The sequence below is a fragment of the Elephantulus edwardii genome, unplaced genomic scaffold, assembly GCF_000299155.1.
Source record: "Elephantulus edwardii isolate Elephantulus edwardi_28Jun2011 unplaced genomic scaffold, EleEdw1.0 scaffold00428, whole genome shotgun sequence".
NCBI lineage: Eukaryota > Metazoa > Chordata > Mammalia > Macroscelidea > Macroscelididae > Elephantulus > Elephantulus edwardii.
The window spans coordinates 188,779-207,969 of NW_006400178.1; the positions used below are offsets into that span (position 1 = coordinate 188,779).

General features: G+C 40.1%; 2 protein-coding genes across 2 annotated transcripts in view; one reads left to right on the forward strand and one right to left on the reverse strand.

Annotated features, from left to right (window-relative positions):
• Positions 1-19,191, forward strand: part of LOC102876996 (apolipoprotein O-like) — a gene marked incomplete at its 5' end in the record, with an annotated part of 203,358 nt that overhangs the window by 139,220 nt on the left and 44,947 nt on the right. The window contains 2 exons of the mRNA XM_006902557.1: positions 7,535-7,654; positions 7,853-7,970. Of these exons, the coding sequence (XP_006902619.1) occupies positions 7,535-7,654; positions 7,853-7,970 (238 nt within the window). The remainder of the gene's footprint in view (positions 1-7,534; positions 7,655-7,852; positions 7,971-19,191) is intronic.
• LOC102873105 (protein shisa-3 homolog) lies at positions 17,732-18,448 on the reverse strand. The gene has a single exon (XM_006902552.1). The coding sequence runs from the start codon at positions 18,446-18,448 to the stop codon at positions 17,732-17,734; it is 717 nt and encodes a 238-aa protein (XP_006902614.1).

A 19,191-nucleotide genomic window follows, 5' to 3' on the forward strand; every position in this document is an offset into this window, starting at 1 on the left:
GGAGGGTGGAGGGACAGCGCAGGAGGGGAAGACTCTATGAGATGGATTGATTCGGTGACTGGGGTAATCGGGATGGGTGTGCTAGGAGAGGTTATTCCTTGGAGAGAGGCATTATACAAGTGAGGGTGGAAGGGTGGTAAGAGTAAGACATTTGACCATGTGGATTGACACAATAAATGTATCATTGGGCTTGAGTGTGTCAGAGATTGTGAAGATGGCGTGGCTAGGACAGCATTCAAATTAGTTGTTCATAGTGTTACTGTAAGTTGTATTTGACTCAGCAGCACCTAACAACAACATACAGTTTTCAGCTACTATCTCTTTCAGTTTTCTCAGTGCCTTTGCTTTTTCTTTCTGTTCTAGAATTCTGTGTGTATGTTATTCCTTTTGATGGTATTCCACATAATTCTTAAGTTTTCTTCATTTTGTTTCTGCTATTTGCTCTAGCAGATCAGTGCTATGAGCTCTACCATCTCTTTCACTAATTCTGTGTTCCATATCTTCAGTTCTGCTCATCTGTCCCTCTGACATGTTGACAGCTTCTGAAATGTTGGTCTTATTATTCTAGAGTGCTGTTTCTTCTTTTTCTATGTTTTCTAATGGTTCTTTGGTTTGTTGTTTTTTTTTATGATTTTTAAGTTCCCATAGAATTTTGCTTATAGCTTTCAACAGTTTTTTGTATTTTTCTTGCATCCAATGAAAACATTTGATCATGATTCTTCTGAGTTTTAGATTAGGAGGAATTGAGTGCAGATCTCCCACCATGCAGAGTAGTGGAGATTTTGTCTCCTATTGCCCTCCTTGCTGTCAGAGCCACAGGGTGTGATTACCTTCGCAGGGAGAATGAAGAGAGGACGGCCTCTGGACGCTCTGCTGACCTCCAGGCCAGGTATTGCTGAGCATGAATCTCTCGCAATGTGGAGACATTACGGATATGTCCTCCAGGCACTCTTCTTGCTGCCAGAGTCCCAGGGCACAGGTATCCGGCCATGCAGGCCATAGGAGCAGGGTTTCCTAATGCTCTGATTGCTCTGGGCTAGAGGACAAAGCAAAATATGATAATCAAATGTGCAACAACCTGAAATTGGAGAATAAAAAGGGAAAAACTCACTCGGCATTTCCCAAGCTGAAAGACCTGAAAAACAAATTCAAATGTCAAGTTGAAATGCATAGAGATAGTAATAGGCAAAATCTTGAGTGATCCAGGAAACATCAAAAGAACATGGAGGAAATATACAGAATCACTGTACCAAAAAGGATTGACCAACACTAAAATGTTTCAGGATATGATTAAATATGATTAAGAACAAATAGTTATGAAGGAAGAAGTTCAAGCTGCACTGCAGGCATTGTTAAAAAATAAGGCTCTGTAAATCAGTTGACTTGTTTTAAATGACAGATGCAGCCTGGTTGTGCTCACTAGTCTATGCCTAGAAAGTTGGAGGACAATTACCTGGCTGGGTGACTGACTGGAAGAGATCCAAATTTATTTACATTCCTAAGAAAGGTAATCAAAGAGAATGTAAAAAATTATTGAACAATAGCATTAATATCACATGCAGCCAAAATACTACTAAAAGATCCTTCAAAATAAGCTGAATTTACACAGGCCATGGCACCAGTGATAACATTGCTGATGTCAGATAGATCCTGCCTAAAAGCAAACAAAGCAGAACAGTGTCTATGTGGGCTTTATTAACTTTGCAAAGGCATTTGACTGTGTGGATCATAACAAATTGTGACTAACATTGAGAAGAATGGGAATCCCAGAACATTTAATTGTGCTCATGAGGAGCCTATACTTAGAGGAAGAGGCTGTTGTGAGAACAGAGCAAGGGAACGTTGTTGTTGTTATTGTTATGTGCCGTTGAGTCGCTTTCAACTCATAGCAACCCTATATACAACAGTCCTAAACCCTGCTCTATCCTGTGCCAGTCACACTGCCTCTGACACACCCATCCCGATTACCCCAGTCACTGAATTAATCCACCTCATACATGGTCCTCCAATATGTATGCTTAGCAAATTACTCAAGAAGCTGGTCTCTATAAAGAAGTCTGGCATCAGGAATGAAGGAAGACTCATCAATAACTTTCATTATGCAGATGGTACAACCTTGCTTGCTGAAAGTGAGGAGGACTTGACTCACTTGCTGCAAAATATCAAAGACACAGCCCTCCTTATGGATTACATCTCAATGTCAAGAAAACAAAAATTCATCTCACCTCAGCAACAATAGCAAAGTTCAACAGAACAGCAAACGACAAATGCTGGCAAGGTTGTGAAGAGATTGGAACTCTTATTGGCTGCTGGTGGGAATGTAAAATGGTACAACCACTATGGAAAGTAGTCTGATACTTTCTCGAAATGTTGGAAATAGAAATTCCGTTTGACCCACCACTTCCACTACTGGGAATATACCTTAAAGAATCTAGAACCATGACTCAGACAGACATATGCACACCCATGTAAAGAGATGGAAGCAACTCAAGTGCCCATTAACAAATGAATAGAATAAAAAAAAAACTATGGTACATTCACACAATGTAATATTACACAACATTGAAAAACAATGAATTTATAATATGTTATACAGCTTAAGTGAGCCTGGAACACATTATGCTGAGTCACAAAAGAACACCTCTGTTAAAAAAAGAAAAAAGAACACCTCCTTTGTAAAATAAGACTCAAATTGGGGGCTGGGTAAGAACAGGAAAAGATTGGATAGATAACCAACACCACATTGGAACGGATGAGAGAAGGAACTGTCTGAAAGGACTATATGATCAAACATTGTATATATGACAACAGTCTAGAACAAGAGGCACACTGCATACGGGGGACGGGGGGAGAAGGAAGAAGGAAAATATGTAACAATGAGAATGAAAATCCAGCCTTTCTGTAAATGTTCTTTAAAACCACTATATATATTTATTTATTTATTTATTTTTACATAAGAGAACAAAAATTCTCACCACTGGAACAATCGGTAAGTAACATCATAATAGATGGAGAAAAGATTGAAACTGTCAATGACTTCATCTTATTTGGACACAAAATCAGTACACTTGGTACCAGCAGTCAAGAGATCAGTAGATGTATCGCACTGGGAAAAATCTGCATTCAGGAGCCTCTCTAAATTGTTGAGGAACAGTGATGTTAGTTTGAGCAATAAGGTGTGCATAATTAAAACCATGATCTTTTCAGTCACTTGCTGTGCTTCTGGGAGCTAGACAGTGAATAAAGCTAACAGAAGAAGAATTGATCCACTTGAGCTGTGATGCTAAAGAGTGCTTAATATCTCATGAACCACCAAAAGAACAAACAGATATGTCTTGGAGAAAGTGGAACCAGAGTGCCCCTTGGAGGCAAAGATAATAAAGCTTCATCTCACATACTTTTGATATTTTGCTTCCAGAGGAATTTCTTACTTGTGAAAATAGAAGGATGGCATAAGAAAGAAAAACCCTCAACTAGGTAGATTGGCTCAGTGACTACAGCAAAGGGTTAAATTGTGTTGGAGATTGTGAGAATGGCACAAGAGAGAACAGGTTTCAGATCTGTTGTTCATAGGGTCGCTGAGTTGTACTTGACCTGCTGGAACCTTACAGGGGACAGGAGCTTGGTTCTCTGGCCAGAAATGGTAGTTGAGGATGCTGTCTCTCTAGGTACCCCTCTGTTAAAATTTAAAGCACAATTGAGATTTTAATGTATGCTCTGTTCTGGAATGTCTTTTTTCCGAATTCACTTAATTTTGGATTATCACATCAATAAATATATGATCCTTTTCAATAAATTTATCGCTATTAATGTTAACATTTGTATTTTAACATTCTACATGTGTTTATATATAATTTGTACATGAAAGTGAAAATTCTAGAAAAGTATCCACCTATGTGTTAAAAAGCATTATTTTGCTACGTAGTCTTTTATACATATACTTATGTTTACACTATTTTTCTCCTTGATTTTTTTTTAATTTTTATTATTTTGTGTGCATGTACCGTCAAATCAGATCTGACTGGTACAGGAGGATATTGCGCCTCCTTCTCCGGCAGAGCACCTGGTGGATTCGAACCGTGTTCCTCGGGGATTGCAGTGCAGCTTCTTGCCACTAGGCCACCAGAGCTCCCCTTCCTTGATTTTTTTTAAGAGTGAATACTTGCTTAGTAGAAACAATAAAACCTTCTATTTGAGGAAAATACGATTGAATAAATTTATACGTATATAGCATTTTGTTATGGAAATCTCCATGACCTTCTTTAATCTTTGAAAAATTAATAGCTGCTGAGATAATTTTAACTGTAAGGAAAAAATATCCAGAAAGCAAAGTTTCTCATCACTGGGCCAATTGCCAGCATCATGATAGACAGTGAAGATACTGAGATTTTTAACAGCTTTAGTTTGCTTGGCTCCATAGTCAACACTCTTGGTACCAGCAGCTTGGAAATCAAAAGATGAATTGCATTGGGAAAGTCTGCTGTCAAGGACCTCTCTAGAGTGCTGAGAGCAATAATTTCAGTCTGGAGACTAAGGTATGTCTGATCCAGGCCATAGACTTTGCAGTTACTTGCTGTGCATCAGAAAGCTCGACAATGACTAGGGATAATAAAAAGAGATTTGATGCCTTTGAGCTGTGATGCGTCAGGAAAGTATTGAAAATACCATGAACTGCTAGGAGAACAAACAAGTTCTTCCCATGGACGGTGAAACCAGGCTGTTCCTTGGAGGCAAAGATTCTGAAGCTCTATCTGACATACTTTGGGCATGTTGCAAGAAGAGACCAGTCCTTGGGGAGGGACATCATGTTTGGGAGGGTGGAGGAACAGCGCAAGAGAGGAAAACCCTTGATGAGATCAATTGACTTAGTCATTGGGATGGTGGGGGTAGGTGTGTCAGAGATACTAAGGTTGGCACAGGATAGAGCAGGGTTTAGGGCTGTTGTACATAGGTTCTTTCTGATTAGAAAGTGACTCCACAACACATAACAACAATAGTAACATAAGGAACAAAATGATACATAACGGAACCAGAAGATTTTTCAAAGGAAAAAAATGCATATGAATGAAGGTAAGAGCACCTTTAGGCAATCATTCCATGTCCCAGTCTCTTTTTTAGTGGTTATAGTAAAGTTTTTGTTTCTTCTTCCCAAAGAGTATCATTCTCTGGAGAATTTCATGGGTGATTGTTTTCTTTGTGAGTAGGAGAACACACCTTAAAAATTCAAGCCAAAACATCTAGCATCTTAAAATCTAATTTTCTCACTTATCTGTTTATTATCTCAAATGTCTTCCAAAAGCTCCCGTTAAAGAGACATAAAATTTTAAACTCAAATGTTTAATGTAAATGCAAAGTATACATACTTAGATGTTGTTGTTATGTGCCGTCAAGTTACCTGTGACTCATAGTGACCATATCTATGTACAACAGCTCTGAACCCTGCTCTATCCTGAGCCAACCTTGTTGTCACTGGCACACCTACCCCCATTACCCCAGTCATTGAGCCAAGTCCATCTCATCAAGGTTGTTTCTCGCTTCTGCTGTCCCTCCACTCTCCTAAGCATAATGCCCCTCTTTGAAGATTGGTACTTCCTTGCAACATGCCCAGAGTATGCCAGACGGAGCTTCAGAATTCTTGCCTCTAAGAAGCAGTCTGGTTTCACTCTCTCCAGGACAAACCTGTGTGTTCTCCTAACAGTCCGTGGTATATTCAGTACTCTTCTCCAGTACCACAGCTCAAAGGCATCAAGTCTCCTTCTATCATCCATAGTCATTGCCCAGTTCTGTGACACATAACAAGTGATTGCAAAGACCATGGCCTGTATCAAGCACACCTTAGGCTCCAGGTTGACGTTGTTGTTCATCAGTACTCTGGAGATGTCCCTGACAGCAGACTTTCCTGATGCAATTTGTAAATTGATCTCCTCTGCTGGTACCGAGAATGTTGATTGTGACACCAAGCAAACTAAAGCTGTTAACAATCTGATTTGCTTCACTATCTATCATGGTTCTCTCAGTTGGCCTATTGGTGAGAATCTTTGTTTTCTTGATGTTAATCTTCAATTCATATTGAAGGCTGCAGTCCTTGACCTTCTGCAGCAAATGTTTCAGGTCTTCCTCAGTTTCAGGAAGCAAAGTTGTGTCATCTGCATGCAGGTTGTTGATGAGTCTTCCTCCAATCCGGATGCCACATTCCTCCTTATAGAGACTCGCCTTGCAGATGATCTTTTCCACATATAGATTGTAAAGGTATGGAGATAGAACACATCCCTGGTGTACACCCTTCCCAATTTTAAAACATTCAGTGATTCCTTGCTCTGTTCTGAAACTGCTTCCTGGTCCTAGTTATCACATAAGCAAAATCAAGTGTTCTGGGATTCCTATTCTTCTCAGAGTTAGTCACAGCTTATTGTGATCCACACAGTCAAATGCCTTTGCATAGTCAATGAAATACAGATAGACATTCCTTTGGTACTCTCTGCTTGCAGCCAAGATCCATCTAACTCTAGCTATAATATTCCTAGTACCATGACCTCTTATAAACTCATTCTGCACATCTGGCCATTTTCTGTTAATGTGCTTTTTTCAGTCATTTTAAAAAATACTTTCCAGTAGAATATTGCTTGCATGTAATATTAATGATACTGTTCTATAATTTCCACACTCTGTCAGTTCACCTTTCTTTTGAATGGAAACAAATATAGATCTCTTCCAGTCAGTTGGCCAGGTTGTCCTCCAGATTTCTTGGCACAACTTAGTGAGTACATTCAGGGCAACATCTGTGTGTGGAAATATGTCAGTTGGCATGCCGTCAATTCCTGAGGCCTTGTTTTCTTGCCAATTTCTTCAGAGCTGTTTGAACTTCTTCCTTCATCACCACAGGCCCTGCTTATACATTGTTACCTGTAATTTTTCTGTGTCAGCCAATTCTTGGTACAGTGGCTCCTTCCTTGAGGCAAATAGTTTCTCCTAAGATATAGAAAAATAGTACTCTGTGTTTTGATCTATATATTTGCCTTTACTGTTGATACTGAGTGTTCATATAAAGCATTTTTAACTTTAAAAAATATGTTATATTTTATTGCTGATGTTATGTGTCATTGAGTTGCCTGCAACTCATAGTGACCCTATGTACAACAGCCCTAAACCCTGTTCTGTCCTGTGCCAATCTCATTGTCTCTGACCCTGACCTTTTGCAGCAAGTGCTTCCAAAAGCTCCTGTTAAAGAGACATAAAATTTTAAACTCAAATGTTTCAATGTAAATGCAAAGTATGCATACTTAGATATAGTTATTATATGCAGTCAAGTCACCTGTGACTCATAGTGACCCTATCTATGTACAACAGCTCTGAATCCTGCTCTATCCTGAGCCAACATTATTGTCTGTGGCACAGCTACCCCCATTACCCTAGTCACTGAGTCAATCCATCACATCAAGAGTCTTCCTCTTTTGCACTATTCTTGCAACATGTCCAAAGTATGTCAAACGAAGCTTTTTAAAATATATGGTATTTGTTTTCTTTATTTTAATAGGTAACTGGAAAAAAGGCATATGCTGCAACCCAGAAATTTTGTGAAGTTGTTAAATCATCGGGGACTAGAATCAGTAAAAAAGAATCACTCCCTGAAATAGAACCTAAAGAAAAAAATAAGGTAAAGTTTCAGTGCACTATGAAGTAGACATTTGCTTTTATTTGGATGGACATTGGCTTAGAATTGTTAGTAAACAGAGATCAAAGATAGAATGAAAGTCGTTAAAAGAGCCAAATTATTTTCTATCCATTTTAAAGGATATTTTATTGTTTTGTTAAAATAATTTGCTTATTAACAAAAAATATTTTTGGTAAACAGGTAGGGAATTGTGGTGAAAGTGAAATACCTTCAAAGACAACTGAAGTCCTGAAATCTCCAGTGCTTTTACCAACACAACCCAGCTCTGAAAGAAAGACCAAACCAGAACCTACTTCAGGTTTGTTTGGAGTAATTAAGCTTTATTTCTAGTCTTAAATAATTTGATTGTTTTCTAATTTGTAATGCTCCTTGGTGTCAAGGATTCTGAAGCTTCGTCTGACATACTTTGGGCATGTTGCAAGGAGGGACTGGTCTTTGGAGAGGGACATCATGTTTGGCAGAGTGGAGGGGCAGTGAAGGAGAGGAAGACCCTCGATGAGATGGATTGATTCTGTGAGTGGAGTGGTGGGAATGAGTGTGTTTGAGATGGCTAGGTTGGCACAGGATAGAACGGTGTTTAGGGCTCTTGTACATAGGGTTACTATGAGCTGCAAGCGACTTGATTGCACATAATAACAACAACAACATGGATTTATTTATTTCACTTCATTAGTTCTTCTTATAGATATACTTTGTAGTATTTTTAGATTTTGAAATACTTAAGACATAAGATTTTTCAGTTGCCTGTCACTCCGTGGAAGAAAGATGACTAAGTCCCTCTTGTGCAATCTGCAGTCTCAGAACTCCAGTGGATGGTCAGCCTTGAGATGGTTATGATTCAGTGGCAATGAGTTGAGTTTTATAACATAGTTTGTGATACAAATCTTTGCATATAGAGATACAGAGTAGCACTGGTGAGTGGCTTGACTCAATGAAGTTTTATCAATTTATAAATGTGAGCTTTTTAATAAGGAAATGTGCCTTTCTGAATGTCATCAATTTACAAACTATAGATAAGAGGGGCAGCTACGTAGAACAAGTAACAGCCTTTATTTTACTTGGGCTGTTTCACTCTACAAGGCTCTTCTTTTTTTATTTTCATCTTCCATAGGTGCTTTCAGACTCGAATAGTAGAAATGACACCAGTTATAATGTTAATAATGTTGTTAATATTAAAACTGATAATTAGTATGTTGTAGAATCAAATATTTGCAATTACAGTTTAGAGCTAATACAAGAACTTGTATTATACAGATAATGCAACCTTGCTTGCTGCAAGTAAAGAAGATTTTAAATTCTTACTATAGGTGATCAAAACTATAGTCTTTACTATTAGTTTATATATCAACATCAAGAAAAGAAAAATCTTCAACTCTGAACCTGTAAGCAACATCATGAGGGATGGAGTAGAGAGAGAAATTGTCAATGACTTCATCTTACTTGGATCTGCAGTAAGCACCCTAGCACCAGCAGCCTGGAAACCAAAAGATGTATGGAGAGTCTGCTGACAGGGCCCTCTCCAAAGTCCTGAAGAGCAAAGATGCTAGTTTAAAAACTAAGGTCCATGTGATCCAAAACATGATCGTTTCAGTTACTTGCTATACATCTGAAAGTTGGACAGTGAATAAGAATGACAGAAGAAGAACTGATGTTGTGATGTTTTAGAGGGGTGTGATGTTGGAGAAGATTTCTTAATAACCCAAGAAATGCCAAAAGGACTAACAAGTATATCTTGGGAAAGAAACAGTCAGAACGCTTTTTGGAGGCAAGGATAAGGAAACTTTATCCCTCATAACTTGGATATGTTGTTAGGAGGGTCCAGTCGTTGGAAAAGCCCATCATGCTCATAAAGGTTTGAAATTAGAGAAGGAGAGGAAGACCCTTAACAAGATGGATTGACTCTGTGACTGTAATGATGGGCTGAAGTATGTCACAGACAGTCAGGATGGCACAGGATATGGCAGGGTTCAGATCCATTGTTCATAGGGTCACTAGTAGACGTAGTCAATTCGACAGCACTTAACAACATCAGGTAAATACTACCCTTGTGATACTATGACCAAAAATAAGATTATGATGTTTAATATTATTTCAAATATATATTCACATATACTCACCAGTCACTATCATGTATAGGTTTGCTTATTTGTGCAATGTGAATATCTTATTCCAAACTGAAATATGACCAGAGTGATAGAGACTTCGAGCATAATAATATCTGTACTTTTTAAAAAAATAATCTCTGTACTTTTTAAAAAAAGTCATACTGTAGTACAAAAGGCAGTAAATTTCTGGAGCTTCTATAACTTGCCCAAAGTCATATAGCTCATGAACAGAAGAGCTTATAGCTTAGATCTTCCTAACACCGAAGTCCTAATTCTATCCAATGTTCATATATTATTTAATATAAAACTAGCGCTTTGTCTCTAATTTCCATCTGAGATCGATTGAATAACTTAAACTGCAACTCCACTCACATCCAATTCAATGGCTAATGGTATGTTGTTGTGATTGTTGTTGTTGCTCTTAGGTGTCATTCGTAGCCTAAAACTCAGAATGACATTATGAACAGCAGATCTGAACCTTGCCATATCCTGTGCCATCCTCACCGTTTCTGCTATACTCCAACCAACCCATTGTTACAGTCATGGCGTCAGTCCATCTTGTTTAGGATCTTCAACTCTTTTGCTAACTCTCCACTGCCAAGTCTGTATTAGAGGTAGTCCAACCAGGGTGAAGTGCAAATGGGGAAATTCTCTTTCACGTATGTTGGGCATGTTGTCAGGAGGGCTAGTCCTTAGAAAAAGACATAATGGGAAAGGTGGGTGAATGGGATTGAGATGATAAATCCTCTATCTTTCTAAAAGCAAAGAGGAGAGCCCTCTATAGTAGAAGGTTATTGATGAATCTTCCTCAAATCCTGATGCCACCTTCTTCTTCACTGAGTACAGTTCCTTGAAAAATTTGTCCAGCATAGAGATTTAGAAGGTATCAATAAAGGATATAACCTGATTCGTACCTTCTTGCTTTTAAATGTAATGTGTGGATCACAACAAATTGTGGCTAACCTTGAGAATTGGGAATGCCAGAACACTTGATTGTGCTCATGCAAAACCTATACTTGGACCAGGAAGCAGTTCTCAGAACAGAGCAAGGAAACAATGCATGGTTCAAAATTGGGAAAGGAGTGCATCAGTGATGCATCTTGTCTCCATACCTTTTCAATCTATATCCAGAGCAGATCATTTGGGAGGCTTGACTTTATGGGGAAGAATGTGGCATCAGTATTGGAGGTAGACTCATCAATAACCTGTGTTAATGCAGATGACAAAACTTTGCATTGTGAAACCGAGGGAGACCTAAAGTGCTTGCTGTAGAAAGTCAAGGATGCATCTTCAGTATGTATTGAAGCTTAACATAAAGAAGACAAAAAAAATTACCACTGAGCCAATTGGCAGCACCATGATAGACAGAAGAGAATGAGGTTCTTAGCAATTTTAACCTACTCGAATCCACGTCAACTCTTGGCACCAGCAGTCAGGAAATCAAAAGATGAATTGCAATGGGGAATTCTGTTGTCAGGGACCTCTCCAAAGTGCTAAAGGACAACATTGTCGGTCTGGAGACTAATGTGTGCCTGATCCAGGTCCTGGTCTTCGCAGTTACTTGCTATGCATCAGAGAACTGGAGAATGAACAAAGATGACAGAAGAAATGATGCCTTTGAGTTGAGGTGCTAGGGGAGAGTACTGAACATACCATGGACTTCCATGAGAACAAACAGGTTTGTCCTGGAGAGGGGAAAACCTGGCTGTTCTTTGGAGGCAAGGATTTTGAAACTCTGTATCACATACTTTGAATATGTGGTCAAGAGGAACCAGTCCCTGGAGAAGGACATCATGCTTGGAAGGGTGGAGGGATAGCACAGGAGAGGAGACTGACTCAGGATAGAGCAGAGTTCAGAGCTATTGTACGTAGAGTCACTGTGAGTTGCAGGTGACTCTATGGCATTTAACAAGAGCAGTCTTCCTTGCTCCCTTCGCACAATAGCTTCTTGGTCTAGTTTGCACAAGCACAATGAGGTTTTTCAGGATTCCCATTTTTCTCAATGTTAGCCATAATTTATCATGATCCACACAGTCAAATACCTTTACATAATCAATAAAGCACAAATAGACATTCTTCTGATATTCTTTGCTTTCAGCTAACAGAATTTCAAGACAAAAGAACTTGAAGTGTGTGCTGCATAAGTTCAGAAACTGCAGCCTTCCATATAAATTGCATCTCAGTGTCAAGAAAACACAAATTCTTGCCACCAGACCAATAGGCAACATCATGATAGATTGGGATAAGATTGAAACTGCCAATGACTACATCTTACTTGGATCCACAATCAAAACAAAAAATCAAAAGCAGTCAGGAGATATTGAGACATATTGCACTGGGAAAGACTGTATTCAGGGACCTCTTCAAACTATTGAGGAGCAATGATGTCTGTTTGAGGCCTAAGGTATGCCTAATTCAAACTATTGTCTTTTCAATCATTTGCAGTGTTTCTGAAAGCTAGACAGTAAATAAGGATGACAGAAGAATTGATGCCTTTGAACTCTGGTGTTGGATAAGAGTACTGAATATGCCATGGACTGCACAAAGAATAAACAGATATGTCTTGAAGAAGGTGGATCCAGAGTGCTTTTTGGTGGCAAAGATGATGAAGCTTTGTCTCACATCTTTGGGGCATGTTGTTAGGAGAGGCTTTTCCTAAGAAAGGAATATCATTCTTGGAAAGGTGGAGGGACAGCAAAGGAGAGGAAGGCTTTCAACTAGGTAGACTAAAGCAATGGGCTCACACATGTCAGAGATTATGAGAATGACACAAAATAGGACAAGGTTCAGATATGTTGTTCATAGGGTCACAATGAGTTATGCTTGACTTGATGCCACCTAACAACTATTCTAATAGAAAATGTCATCTGAGTTGCCTGTAGTTCTTTTACAATGTCTAGCATAAAAACGAACAAAATATTAGTCATACAGTGAGACAAGAAGAAGATATTACTGACAACAAAAAGAAGAAAACAATAATAGCAGACCAAGAAGTGTCTTAAATTAAGTTATTAAAAGACAAAGACTTTATGTAACCATAACTACTGTGTTAAATGGAGCTCTGGTGACCTAGTGATAAGCAACTGCACTCAACCCCAGAGGCACACGGTTTGAATCCACCAGTCTTTCCACGGGAGAAGGATGGACACTCTCCTTCTGTGTAATTTACTGCCCTTGCAAACCTTCTGGAGGGTCAGCTATGAGTCACTTCCAACTCAATAGCACAGAACAACAAGAACACTGTTTTAAACCAATGAGAAAGACCCTCACACATCCAGATGGATTGACATGATGACTGCAGCAAAGAGCCCAAGTGTGTCAGAGTTGGTGAGAATGGCACAGAATAGGACATTGTTCAGATCTGCTATTCATAGTATCACTTTGAGTTGCATTTGACTCAACAGTACCTGACAACAACTCTGTTGCACAAGTTAAAAAAAAGGAAGGAAAAAAGGACTGAAAATATAAATTCCAACAAAGAATTGGAGTCTATTAATAAGTCAAGCAGGCATTACAAAACAGAAAAAAAAGAGTTTTTAGACATTAAGAGCTCTTTATAAAGGCTTAATAGACTATATAGACTGAATGTAGTAGAGACAGAATTAATGAACTCATAGACAGGTCACTAAAGAATACCCAAACTGAAGAACAGAGAACGTATAAGACAGTGGATAAACTAAATTCACCATGAACCGGTATGGCCAAATGGTAAATAGTCATTTTGATTTAAAAATTCATTTTTGTTTCATAATTTTAAGCATTTTTGTTAGTTTCCTGTTAGAGCACTAGCTTTTTATTTGTCTACTTGGTTTTTTAATATACTATAGACTGCTGGAACAAACAAGTTCATCCTGGAGAGAGTGAAGCCAGGCTGCTCCTTGGAGGCAAGGATTCTGAAGCTTCATCTGACATACTCTGGACATGTTGCAAGAAGGGACTAGTCCTTGGAGAGGGACATCATGCTTGGGAGGGTGGAGGAACAGTGCAAGAGAGGAAGACCCTCGATGAGATGGATTGATTCAGTGACTGGGGTAATGAGGGTAGGTGTATCAGAGGCAATAAGATTGGCACAGGATAGAGCAGGGTTTAGGGCTGTTGTACAGAGGGTCACTATGAGTCACAGGCAACTTGACAGCACATAACAGCACTTTTAATTTTTTTTTTAATTTATACCATCATTCACTTTTATACACTTATTCATGTACACTGTGTTTCACAATTGACAAGTTTCTTATATCTCTTCAAATCCTCATTACTCCTTACCTATTTCTTCTTCCTTCTGGCCTGCTCCTATTTTCTGCTGTCCTAGTGATTTCCTCTTCCTTCTTGTCCCCTTTTCCTTTCAAACAGTTATGTATATATCTTGTTCCTATTTGCTATTTGTAATAGTTGAATTGTATTTATCTCATTTATTCCTAGGTTGATCCTTATTTTTATTGGTCCTTGTATTGGTTTCTGTCTACCCATAACTGTCTATTCATGCCTACCTTCCTACCCCAGTTACCCTCTTGTTGTCACAGTAGAGGTCTTACACAGTATTTGTCCTCTTATGACTGAGGTATTTCATTCAAGTAATGCTCTCTAGACTCTTCCATGTTTTGTTGTATTTTACGAATATTTTATTCTTTAATGCTCCCTAGTATTCCACTGTGAAAACAGACCAGTATTTCTGTTTGTTGATTGGCATTTGGATGGTTTTCATCTTATTTTTATTGTGAATAATACTACTGTGAATATAGGTGTACATATCCCTTTGTCTCAGCTCTGATTTTCTTGGAGTATATTCCTACCAGTTTTTATTTTCTCAAGATTAAGTGATGCTTTTTTTAACAAAAGTGTATCACACTGTATAGAAATCAGCATTCTCTTCCATAATTCTGTGCATCTGGGACTATATAAATGTCACTATCCCTGCCTCACATTTTCAAGTTAATATTCTGTCACAACAAAAGTCTTCTCAAAGGGGACTTTCCAGAAAAACAAGCTATTTCTCTGCTCATATTTTCCTCTTTCTGTAGCATGTACCAGCAGTCTGTCCAAGAAGTATGTATTGAGGCATCAGGAGAGGATCTACCAGTAACCTCACAGTTGTTGACAGCCATAAGATTAGAGACAAGCACAAAAGGATAGGTCACCTACAACCAAATGCCTCTTATTCCTAAATTCAGAATGACTGACCAGGGGAGTTACAGAACAGCCACAAGAAATGTCACCCAGGAGGTAAGGAATAAGACCTACAAAAAAATCATGGGATGCCCCCTTTGCAGTACATGGTTACAATGGAGTCACAAAATCCTCAATATTTGGATTCTCTGCCAAGGAGTTGTACCGTCAGTCTCAGAGTGACCATGAAGGGATGTGTGATAAGGGTAGCAGGAAAATATCTCATGTTGTCTTCTTGATAACTTGGTCAAAGGAAGATGAGCTACCTTTCTGTATATTTCCAGGTCCTAACTCCTCTGCCTTCTCATCGTCCTGGCAGTGCTGCAAAACTTTACCATTGACCACTGTTCCAAAGACTCCTGAAAACACAGACAAAGTGTTAGACCAATGAACAAGCTCTGTTCACAATGTTACTCATAACAAAAGAGACCAGGAAACTAACATACTTGCCATCCAAAAAGATTTCATCCTATTATTGGAAGAACACACCATATCCTATGCACCTTCACATAGCTCAGCGACTGTGACAAAATGGTGAAACTAGAGCCCAGGAGCAGTTGACTGGCTATACCTGCCATGATGACACTCCATGCAGGGACTGACAGACAGACTGATGGAGCCACTGAGTGAATGAGCTTGTTCGGGTCATGTTCTAGGGCCCCTGACTTCACTGGCTGACCCACGAGCCTCTGTTCAGCTTTTTGAGTAAATGCCAAACTGCCTTCCAAAGTGATTGTACCATTCCAAAATCCTACCAGCAGTACATGAGAATGCAATCTCTCCACATCCTCTTCAGCCTTTATTGCTTGCTATCCTGTTAAATTATGCTACTCTGACTGGGGTGAGATGGTATCTCATTATTGTTTTAATTTGCATCTCCCTGATTGCCAGTGATTTTGAACATTTCTTCATGTTGGCCATTCAAATGTTCTTCTTTGTAAAGAGTCTTTTCATGTTTTTGACCATTTTGTAATTTGTTTTCTTCTTGTAGAGGCCCAGTAGGGTTTTTTTGTTAAATTTAGTTATGAGGTCCTTGTCAGAAATGTCTTTGCTAAATGGTTTTTTCCAGTTTGTGAGCTTTCTTCTCACCTTATTTTAAAAGTCTTTGGAGCATACAGAGTTTTTATTTGTAGAAGGATTTATTCATTAATTTTATCCTTTCCTGGTTTTGCTTCTCCCCTCCTCCCATATTTATAAGCCTGTTTATGCCATTGAGAAGAATAAGAATCCCAGAATAGGCTATGGCTGCAAACTTTGTTCCCATTTTTTCTATTATGATATTTATGGCTGGGAGCTTACTCGCAGGTCTCTGATCCACCCTGAGTTGGATGTCCAGTTTTGTCAGCACCACTTGTTGAAGAGATTGCTATTTCCCCATTTAATAGGTTTTGTTTCCTTGTCAAATATCAGATGACCAGAGATAGATGTTTGCTAGACATAGGTTTGCTGTTTGCTATAACTGCTCCCTGGGGTTTTTTATATGATGTACTTCTATTTTCTTTCATGTCAAGGAGCTTTTTTTTAATGCTATGATGTATGATTTTGTTCTTTATTACTCATATTAATCCATTTTTGAGAAAATAAATTTTTTTTTCATGAAAATGTCTTTTATTTCCTCTAACCCAGCAAGATATATGCCCAAATATATAGTCATCCACCATAGAATCTAGTGGCATATGAGCTACAGTTTACTAGATGATGATTAACAATAGCTGGACTTGGAACAGCACAGTTACTGTGAACATAACAGTTACAGTGTGATTACTAAATAATTAGTACCGTCAAGTGGTAAATACATTAAATTACAGACTTTACATTTGTACAGAACTCATTTTACAAGTAAACGTTTTAGGACCTAACCGTCCAACTTTCATTTGAACACTAAACTAAATGCTGCTGAACACAAAGTCTGCAATAAATACAATACTCGCTCAGCTGAATGCTGGACACACACTCACGTCACATCTGTTACAGTGAGCACATGTTTAAAACTTTAAACTCTTGTGGTTATGGAAACCTTGTATTCTGGAAAAACTCTTACATGTCAAACAAAATTTAGTTATTAATTTAAAAGATAACGTCTCCTCTTGTTAATATTATGCATGGTTAGATTGCTCCCAAAATTATAAATAGGTTGTTCTCAGTCCCTTCTGTTTTAAGTAAACAGTTTCTGCTTTAAGTAGACCTTTGATAATCACAGCCAGGTAGTTTTCCTTGCTTATTTATGTATCTATATATTGGAGTTTTTGTTATATGACATCAGATCAATGACAACTCATAGCAATCCTACAAACAACAGATTGGAACCCCGCCCTGTCTGACTCCGCCTCACCATCTCCAACATGCACGAGCCCATTACCACAGTCCCTGTGTCAATCCACATTGTGTCAGTCCCTGTGTGTTGTATAAGACAACAAAAAACATGTAATGGAAAAGGAACTCGGAGCCCTTCTCTAAGCCACAGAGAGCCAAGGAGTCTGATAAAACCATTTTGAGCCAATTTGCCTCTATCAAATTTTGGAAGGGAGGTACTATAAACTGAAAGGTAATGTTCACCACATTTTCAAAGCCAGAAGGCAATTATCTGTACAACCATCCTGTGAAGAGATCCAGGAACGTTGAGATGCCATAGAAGGTGCTGTATTTTCTTAACACTTTGCCCGTGACTTGGTCCTTCTACGAGGGACATGTCCTCAGAAATGCACAGGGCTATGATGGTGGTGCACCACCTTATGCCGTCTTCCTAAGTGCTGGGTTCAAGGCCAACAAGCACATGAAGAAACATGTCCTGTCAACTGGAACTGAAGTCTGGGCAGCTCTTCCCAGGCAGTGGGGGCTCCTGCTGGAGGGGGTAAGCAAAGTATTGAGGGGACACCAGGAAGCCCGACAGCTGGCTCAGGTGCATTGGGTGGCCTGTGGTGTAAGGCGGGGGTGATGAGGGCACCAGACAGCCTGGCTCAGCCCTGGCAAAGGAGAACCTGCGGATGGAGCCCCCCGTGGAGCTGGAGCTGGTGGCTGTGCTGGACTGCCCGGAAGGTGCTCTGAGGCTTGTGGAGGTCAAGATCATGGGCAGGGTCTCTATCTGATAGCTGCAGAGGGAGAAGCGGATCGGCTGCTGCGAGGGCTCCTTGGGTCTCAGGCAGGTGCAGCAGTAAATGGCTACTAAAGAGCCCAGGATGATGAACGCGATGAAGATAGAGCCAACGATCAGGAAGGGGACGTAGACAGGCTGCGCCATGATGCGGGGGTGCTCCAACTCGCTGCGGTCATTGGTGCAGCCTCCCTGCTCTAGCCGAGCGTCGGCCGGGGTGCAGCAGTAGCGCAGCGTGCAGGAGCCGCAGCAGATGGTAGCATCCAGCGTGTCGAAGTCCTCCGGGCACTGGAAGCCCTCCTGGTAGTTGCCCTGCACGTCCACCCAACCGTGACAGTATTCTCCCGCCTGCTGGGCGCTCGCGGGGCCCCAGCTCAGCCAGCCCAGGAGGAAACAGAGGGCTAGCAGCGCCCCCATGGCCGCGGATCGCCCTAGCCGGCCAGGAGCCGAGAGACCAGAGAGCGAAGGGCCGGGCTGGGACACGATGGGTTGGGGGCACCGCAGTTTCCACCTCCCCCGGCGGCCGAGGCCACTCTCTCGCGTTAGCAGGAGCCCGGGACGTGGCTGGGGCTACACTGTAGCCTCTGCTGGCCGGGGGATCTGCATGGTGCGCGAGGTGGGTGAGCAAGAGCGCCTAGAGGCCAGCGGAAGGCACCAGCGGAGCCTGCTGCCGGGGCTGCTGCTGTTGACCTGCGCCCAGCTCATCACGCTCCGGGTGCGAGGGGCTCATCCAACCCCGGACCACCTTCCTTCCCATGCCTCGCGGGAGCCATCTGAGAAAATAAAATTTTAAGAAAATTAAAGTAAAATAACTTTGAAGTCAAGCCAATATTTATAATCACATATTACCCTTTGTACTGATCACTCAAAGGGGGGCCGGCCCCTGTCTCTGGTGGTTCAAATCCACCAGAAGATTTGCTAGAGAAACATGGACAGTCTCCTTCCATGTGACTCACAGCCTCAGAAAACATGCTAAAGTGTCAGCTATGAGTCTGTTCTGACTCAATGGCAATGAGTTTAATTTTTTGTTATGTGTCATGTTTTTGGGGTTTTTTATTATTATTATTATTAAATTTTATTAGTTTTAATGAACATTTACAGGGATTTTGGGTATTCATTCCTTCATTGTTGCACTGTTTTCTCTACCCTCCTCCTCAGTT